At 40.3% G+C, this 8,980-nt stretch overlaps 1 protein-coding gene across 3 annotated transcripts in view; it reads left to right on the top strand.

Annotated features, from left to right (window-relative positions):
- The window catches only part of LOC115137999 (6-phosphofructo-2-kinase/fructose-2,6-bisphosphatase 4-like), a 29,033-nt gene extending 24,679 nt beyond the window's left edge, over nucleotides 1-4,354 (top strand). For 2 of the 3 annotated variants that reach the window (XM_029674398.2, XM_029674382.2), the window contains exons 11-14: nucleotides 1,205-1,334; nucleotides 1,446-1,508; nucleotides 1,645-1,709; nucleotides 2,253-3,211. In XM_029674398.2, the coding sequence (XP_029530258.1) occupies nucleotides 1,205-1,334; nucleotides 1,446-1,508; nucleotides 1,645-1,709; nucleotides 2,253-2,312 (318 nt within the window). In that variant the 3' untranslated portion in view covers nucleotides 2,313-3,211. Of the gene's footprint in view, nucleotides 1-1,204; nucleotides 1,335-1,445; nucleotides 1,509-1,644; nucleotides 1,710-2,252; nucleotides 3,212-3,532 lie in introns of those variants that run through there. The other variant, XM_029674391.2, reaches the window with a different exon arrangement.
- Nucleotides 4,355-8,980: the final 4,626 nt, after the last annotated feature.

Consider the following 8,980-nt stretch of genomic DNA (forward strand, 5'->3'; position numbering starts at 1 on the left):
TATTGTTTGTATAGATGAATGTGGTACCTTCAGGCATTTGGAAATTGCTCCCAAGGATGAACCAGACTTGTGGAGGTCTACAATTATTTTTACATTTTTTTAAAGTCTTGGCTGATTTCTTTAGATTTTTCCATCATGTAAAGAGGCACTGAGTTTGAAGGTAGTCCTTGAAATACATCTACAGGTACACCACCAAATAACTCAAATTGTGTCAGTTAGCCTATCAGAAGCTTCTCAAGCCATGACATCATTTTCTGGAATTTTCCAAGCTGTTTAAAGGCACAGTCAACTTAGTGTATGTAAACTTCTAACCCACTGGAATTGTGATACAGTGAAATAATCTGTCTGTAAACAATTGTTGGAAAAATTACTTGTGTCATGTACAAAGTAGATATCCTAATCGACTTGCCAAAACTATAGTTTGTTAACAAGAATCTTGTGGAGTGGTTGAAAAACAAGCTTTGACTCCAACCTAAGTGTTTGTAAACTTCTGACTTCAACTGTATTTATTATGAAAGGGCTCTACCAACCTGGATACTTTTATGTGTGCCAAGAGATGTGTGTGAGAACTGCCTTCTGCTCCACTGTAGTTCTTCACAATGACAATTTGCATCAAAATAGATGAGAAACTAAGTGAATGTTTTGCTCATGCGGTCCAAATGTAGGTTAATTTGGCACTGTGACATTAAACCACATCCAGGTGGCTAATGGCCATGTACACCTTGCTAATGAGCCGTAGTAAATAAAGCCCCCTTCCTCCCCTGTCTGTCTGTGCTCCAGGCTCTGGGTACAGGCTGTTTTTCAGTTGGCATGAACAATCAGTGGTGTGTTCTCACTTTTAGTCCATCCTATTGCTGCCACTTAGAGAGATGGAGGTGGTGATCAGCGAGGCTGTCTCTCCCACTCAGTAGTGGGGGGAGAGCATCGTTGTCTAAGACCCTTTACTACAGTACTAATGGCTTATCGTTATGTGGCTAATGGCTTATCGTTACATTAGAATTAAGTGTTCTACCTTGTTTTTCCCACTGTAGACTCATTACTGAAGATAATTTCTTCTGTTGCAGTTTTTGTCTGTGCTCTGTTTTTAATTTATTTTTACCTTGAAGTTTTTGTGTGTGAGACCCTATTGTGACCCTGCCCTTTTGGGTGAGTTAGTATCTTGTTTTGTCTATTGGTGTATCTGACAGCTACCCTGTCCCCTCAGTCCTATGAAGACCTGGTGCAGAGGTTAGAGCCGGTCATCATGGAGCTGGAGAGGCAGGAGCATGTCCTGGTCATCTGTCATCAGGCTGTCATGCGCTGCCTGCTGGCCTACTTCCTTGATAAGACAGCAGGTCAGTCTGGTTGTCTTTCCTGGATAACAGTGATGGACGGAAGGTGTTTCTTTTCGCACTTTGTAGATCTCTTTTATAGTAGATTTCTTAGTCGTGTGTGTTGTTTCTCAGAGGAGCTGCCCTACCTGAAGTGCCCACTGCACACCGTGCTGAAGCTCACACCAGTTGCTTATGGTAAGACTGGCCTTCCACTGCTACCCAGTCCTGTCTGCATCTGTGTTAATATCAATTGCAAAATAGCATAAATATTTTAGTATTGGATTTAGTGGTTTATAGTGCAAAAATGCACCTTTCTGGGCTCTGTCTTCAGGCTGTAAGGTGGAGTCCATCTACCTAAATGTGGATGCAGTGAACACTCACAGAGAACGCCCAGAGGTTGGTATATCTACATACATTAATTAATTTGATGGATAAGTTGGAATGTGTGTTATGCTTGACGGATAACTCTCAACTCAGTAACCTGTTGTTGAGGAGCATTTGAATGCAGCAGTAGTGCTTTTCAACAGTCCCGGTTGCCATGGCTTCACAATCAGAAGAGCGTTTAATAGTGGGTTAGAGTGGATTCTTTATTGTCGATGTGTGTGTAAAGATGGTGATAGTGACTCATGTAGTGACCTTTGTCCATTGCCTTTTCACACCCTCTACCTGAATATACCTGTAAGATGATTGTGGGATAGAACGCTATGATTCATGATATGTCATCAGGTGAAATCTGTCATTAGGAATCATGCTCAGGCCATTTCTTTATTGTATATGTAGAGAAGAATTTGGGGAGTGTAACTATGAGAATCAACTTGGGTAATTAAACAATGTACTGTGCATCTTTATCACATCCTGTCTTTCCCACCCATCGTCCCATTCTATCCATTTTGTTCCCCTGATGTTTGACCGCAACCTTTTTGTTTCATTGCTGAACAGAACGTAGAGGTGTCACGGATGGCAGAGGAGGCTTTGCTAACAGTACCAGCTCACCAGTGAGATAGTGTCCCTCACTCGCTCTATCCCTCACACTCCCTTCTTTCCACTCCTCCCGCTGGCCCTGCCTCCATATTTGCTCCTTCAATCAGGCAGTTAGTTCTCAATTACTCCATTCCCTCTACTTCCTGACATCAAAAGCACTCTGATTGTTCTACTCAGATTGAGTCAAAGTATCCAATTAAAGTAATGATAATTAACTGGAATCCAGTTCATTTGAATATCCTTACTATAAGTAAGGGTCTGGTGTCCTTTTTTTTGTCTGTTTATTGAAATTATATTTTTCTCTCAATTGACATGGTTTTGCAAATCAATGTTGTATTTCCAAACCAGAACACTGTTTTATTTTAATTTTAGGATAATCTTTTTCATTTAGTCTCATGGAAGGGATCCTAATAAAACACCTATTCAGGAAGCTCAGTATTTGGAATATTTGTCAATCATGTGTGGCTAATGTGAATCGATGTCTTAATTAGTTTAAAAGTTGAATGTGTGTCTGTCAATGTTCATTGCGTTGCACAAATGTCTACTTGATTTGAGGTAGTGTTTTGCACCTGGACTCTGAGTCTTAAACTCTTTTAGTACTAATTTAATAATTTTTTAAAATTCAGTTTAGTATATATTTTTATTTGATCATGTAAGATTAAATGTTTGTTTATAATCATGTATGATGAAGGCCCAGAGAAACATATATTTTTTAATAAAACTGTGAAGGTCTGCTCCATATGGAATATGACCGGGAGTAATTTCCACATCACTGTTTACTGACTGCTAATAAAATCTACTTGACCAGTCCTGCTGTATTTTATGTATCGATGCATCAAATCTCATGTTTTTGTTCTACAATTGTCTTGATAAACCACTGTAATATGCAAATAAATAGCATTTGTTCTTCAACCTTATTCGTATGCAAAGGCTGTATTGGAAATCATTTCCTCTGAATTGAATGCCTATTCCTCACTCTGTACAAACACCTGTTGGTAGAACACTGCTTGTCCGTCTGCCTGGGACGTTAACCATTGCCATAGCAGTAACTCTCTTCATCCACAAAGCATACTGCAGAACATGCCCCCCCACCTCCACTAATTTACTTTTCCTAGATTAGGGATGGGCAATTGACAGCCCCCCCTTCTGTAGGTTAATTGGTAACCCCAGCACATCTCCCTTGTTTTGAAATACCATTGACAGATTTGGTTAGTCAGCCTTGTATGTTCCTCTTTCAGAACGTCAACATTCATCGCACCACAGAAGATGCCTTGCAGACAGTCCCAGCTCACCTCTGAAATCAAAGCCAATCGGGTTGAAGTTGGGCCTCTTCTGTCTCCCAGATTTGTCACTACATGTGTCATTACTTGTGGCCCTAGTGGGACAGTCTGGACGTGATCTGTTCAACAACCCACTCAGCTGATATGTTATTTTTGTGGGGTGATGTGTTCCACTTCTGCCTTTCTGAGCACAACCTCATCTGCTTTAGGGTTAGGGTTAGAAACTTGCACTCCTGTAGATCTGAAAGAAATTAGATTGTGAAACTTGCATCCAGCCAAACAGAAAAGCAAGGCATAGAAATGCAGCCTTCTTGAAAGTAAGGATGAGGATCCTGCAAAGAAATATTTTTATAGTTGAAAAATGGATTTAGTAGGCATTTAGAATTAAATGTGGAGTGGTACTTCATAGTTGTGTTGACATCAAGTGCCCTGCGTACTTAAATTATTCGGCAATCATAATTTATTCCAAAAACACTTTCCACCATTTGTCGCAATATAACAAGTTTGACAAAAGAGTACACCCATCTCACAGATTATTTTTTGATCTTTCAAAAATGTCTCCGTTATCTGCCGTTTCCATTGCATCACAAATATTTTTTATGCGACGTTGCTTTTGTCGAATAAACCTGGGTCAATGGAAACCTGTCTACTGTTGCTCTTTAGAAAGTATTGACTGTGTAGGTCACTTGTCTAATTTGAACCTCAGAAGTGTCACTGTTTTTTCATGTCAATGTGTTATGTAATCTACAGGTAACTCGAATAAATGAGGGATACAAAGTATTTTGAAAGCAGGTGGTTCCAGAGTTAATTAAGCAATTAATATCCCATCATGCTTAGGGTTATCAAAGATGGTCTACTAATTATATTGACAAGACAGTTGATTGACTGCTTTAACAATGTTAATGCATGTCCTCGAAGATGGAAGGAAGTCTGGCGAGAGGCGAAATCAGTTGGGAGACCATTCTAGCCAGTGTGAGGGCAGATTGCTTGTGAACACCAGCCCATAGAGCTAGATAGAGGACTAATCTTTATCTTTGCCATTATAACATCTGTGAAAGCATGGGCAGCGCCTTCAATTTAAAGTATTAGATTTTCTTCTTCATTGGCTCATTGCTCCCAACTCAGGAATCCCCACCCAGTTGACTACTTTAAAATGGTGGAAGCCCTCAATGGGAAATGTCCATGTTAACGTTGGTAATATCTACAAAACATTCATTCGATCAAATAAGCCATACGTAACAAATGAGCAATTACATTTTTTGTGGATCAAATTCAACACTCATTGAGCTCCATAAAAAAATATATATGTATTTTTCGTGGAGTAAAACCGCTTGCTTCGCTTCTTCCTCTCTGGGGTCATGTTTAAAAATACTGGGCAGGCCATTATTTTGAATACCATGGCTATTCCCCCATCTACAGGGCACGAATGACAATTATGTAACAATATGCCATTGCCATCTCAGTCACCAGATCTCAACCCAATTTAACACTTATGGAAAATTCTGTAGCAGAGCCAGAGACAGCATTTTCCACCAACACCATAAATTAAAAAAATTATGATGGAATTTCTTGTGGAAGAATGGTGTCACATCCCTCCAATAGAGTTAGACAAGGCGCATTGAAGCTGTTCTGGCTCGTTGTGGCCCAAAGCCCTATTAAAACACTTTGTTGGTGTTTCCTTTATTTTGACAGTTACCTGTATTTATCATATTATACTGAACAAAAATATAAACGCAACATGCAACAATTCCAATGATTTTACTGAGTTACAGTTCATATAAGGAAATCAGTCAATTGTAATAAATTCATTAGGCCCTAATCTATGGATTTCACAGAACTGGGCAGGGGCACAGCCCTGGGGGGGCATAGGCCCACTTGTGAGCCAGGCCAACCCACTGGGGAGCCAGGCCCAGCCAATTCCCCACATAAAGGTTTATTACAGAAGAAATGCTCCTCAGTTTCACCAGCTGTCCAGGTGGCTGGTCTCAGACATCCCGCAGGTGAAGAAGCCGGATGTGGAGGTCCTGGGCTGGTGTGGTTAGGGTTGCAAAGGGTCGGAAACTTTCTGGTAAATTTCCCACATTTTTCAGAAATTTCTCCATGGGAAGTTAACCCCAGGAATATTGGGACTTTTGTTTAAATTCGTCCAAAAAGTTAGCTTTTAACAGTGAACCTTTTTTTATGGGATACACATAAGGCAATTCTAGGTATTGTGCCATATTTTGGTTAAACTATCTCCAATTCAATGGAATTGTAACCATCTGCATGCACAGTGCATTATTCCATCACATGTACAGCTGCTTCTCAAGATCTTGCACACTAATGAGATGCTATTGAGCCCACACAACTACACTGTCTGCGCCAAGGACTACATGCTTTCTGGTAAGTTTTGATTACAATACTGGGTGGGGTGAATATATTTTATATGACATACATTGTTTTTTGTTAACTAGTAAATAGTAGCCTACAGCAAAGTGTGTAGGTGTGTACCTATTTTATTCTAATCTTTACAGGAAAATGCAACGGGCGCTATCTGATGTGTGGAGACATTTCACTAAAGCTAATGTAGAAGGAAAAGCTGTGTACCTTTGCAAATACTGTGCCAAATCACATGTGAAAAATGCAGCAAAGATGCAGAATCATCTGGTCATGTGCATAAAGTTCCCTCAGCGCTCACAACAAGCAACCTCTGACAAAAGTCCCTCTACTTCTATTCGAGGTGAAAATGATGAATCAGACACCTTATCGATAGCAACAGCTCATGGTCCTCCTGGAATCAGAAGTTTTTTGACTCAATGGAGGAACGTAGTCAGAGAAATGCTGATAAAAGTCTTGCTCGAGCTGTGTATGTAACTGGTTCACCTCTGATGCTCACAGGCAATGTGTATTGGAAGAGATTTCTGAATGTTCTTCGCCCAGCATACACCCCTCCAACCAGACATGCTTTATCTACTCATTTGATGGATGCAGAGTTCAACAGAGTTCAAGTGAAGGTCAAGCAAATCATAGGGAAAGCAGACTGTATTGCAATCATCTCTGATGGGTTGTCAAATGTTTGTGGGCAAGGAATAATTAACTACATCATCTTCACCCCTCAACCAGTATTCTACAAGAGCCCAGACACAAGGGACAACAGACACACATACATAACAGATGAGCTGAAGGCAGTCATCAATGACCTTGGACTAGCGGTCAACCGATTAATCAGAATTGCCGATTAATTAGGGCTGATTTACACCTTTATTTAATCTTTATTTAACTAGGCAAGTCAGTTAAGAACACATTCTTACATTCTTATTTTCAATGACGGCCTAGCAACGGTGGGTTAACTGCCTTGTTCAGGGGCAGAATGACAGATTTTTACCTTGTCAGCTCAGGGATTCAATCTTGCAACTTTTGGGTTAACTAGTCCAACGCTCTAACCACCTGCCTCATGAGGAGCCCGTCTGTTATGCGAATGCAGTAAGAAGCCATGGTAAGTTGCTAGCTAGCATTAAACTTAATCAATCATAATCACTAGTTATAACTACACATGGTTGATGATATTACTAGTTTATATAGCGTGTCCTGCGTTGCATATAATCGATGCAGTGCGCATTTGCGAAAAAGGACTGCCGTTGCTCCGTGTACCTAAACATAAACATCAATGCCTTTCTTAAAATCAATACACAGAAGTACATATTTTTAAACCTGCATATTTAGCTAAAAGAAATCCAGGTGAGCAGGCAATATTAACCAGGTGAAATTGTGTCACTTCTCTTGCGTTCATTGCACGCAGAATCAGGGTATATGCAACAGTTTGGGCCGCCTGGCTCGTTGCGAACTAATTTGCCAGAATTTTACGTAATTATGACATAACATTGAAGGTTGTGCAATGTAACAGGAATATTTAGACTGATGGATGTCACCCGTTAGATAAAATACAGAATGGTTCCGTATTTCACTGAAAGAATAAATGTTTTGTTTTCGAGATTATAGTTTCCGGATTCGACCATATTAATGACCTACGGCTCGTATTTCTGTGTGTTATTATGTTATAATTAAGTCTATGATTTGATAGAGCAGTCTGACTGAGCGATGGTAGGCACTAGCAGGCTCATAAGCATTCATTCAAACAGCACTTTTGTGCGTTTTGCCAGCAACTCCCGAGATTAGGCTGGTGTAACGATTTGATGTGAAATGGCCAGCTAGTTAGCGGGATGCATTTCAAACATCACTCGCTCTGAGACTTGGAGTAGTTGTTCCCCTTGCTCTGCATGTGTAATGCTGTTTCGAAGGTGGCTGTTGTCGATGTGTTCCTGGTTCGAGCCCAGGTAGGAGCGAGGAGAGGGACGGAAGCTATACAGTTACACTGGCAATACTAAAGTGCCTATAAGAACATCCAATAGTCAAAGGTATATGAAATACAAATGGTATAGAAAGAAATAGTCCTATAATTCCTATAATAACTACAACCTAAAACTTCTTACCTGGGAATATTGAAGACTCATGTTTAAAGGAACCACCAGCTTTCATATGTTCTCATGTTTTGACCAAGGAACTTAAAATGTAGCTTTCTTACATGGCACATATTGCACTTTTACTTTCTTCTCTGTCACTTAGTTTTTTCATTATTTAAACCAAATTGAACATGTTTCATCATTTATTTAAGGCTAAATTGATTTTATTGATGTATTATATTAAGTTAAAATAAGTGTTCATTCAGTATTGTTGTAATTGTCATGATTACAAATCATTTCTAAAAATCGGCAGATTAATTGGTATCGGCTTTTTTGTCCTCCAATAATCGGCATCGGCGTTGAAAAATCATAATTGGTCGACCTCTACCTTGGACCACAGAAGGTATTTGCACTGGTGACAGACAATGCTGCGAACATGAAGGCTGCTTGGTCTAAAGTGGAGGAGTCCTACCCTCACATCACACTCATTGGCTGTGCTGCTCATGCATTGAACGTGCTCCTCAACGACATCATGGCGCTAAAAACAATGGATACACTCTACAAGAGAGCCAAGGAAATGGTTAGGTATGTGAAGGGTCATCAAGTTGTAGCAGCAATCTACCTCACCAAGCAAAGTGAGAAGAATAAGAGCACCACATTGAAGCTGCCCAGCAACACCCGTTGGGGTGGTGTTGTCATCATGTTTGACAGTCTCCTGGAAGGGAAGGAGTCTGGAGAAATGGCCATATCAGAGTCCGCCGATATGGACAGCCCCATCAAGAGGATCCTCCAGGATTATGTATTTTGGGAGAGAGTGGTAAGCAACCTGAAACCAAAAGCTGTAGCCATTGCAGATTGAGGGAGACAATGCCATCCTGTCTGATGTTCAGACTCTGCTTGCAGATGTAAGAGAATAAATATGTGCTGCCCTGCCCACTTTACTGTTGCTCCAAGCAGAGGAAACTAC

The sequence above is a fragment of the Oncorhynchus nerka genome, linkage group LG2, assembly GCF_034236695.1.
Source record: "Oncorhynchus nerka isolate Pitt River linkage group LG2, Oner_Uvic_2.0, whole genome shotgun sequence".
NCBI lineage: Eukaryota > Metazoa > Chordata > Actinopteri > Salmoniformes > Salmonidae > Oncorhynchus > Oncorhynchus nerka.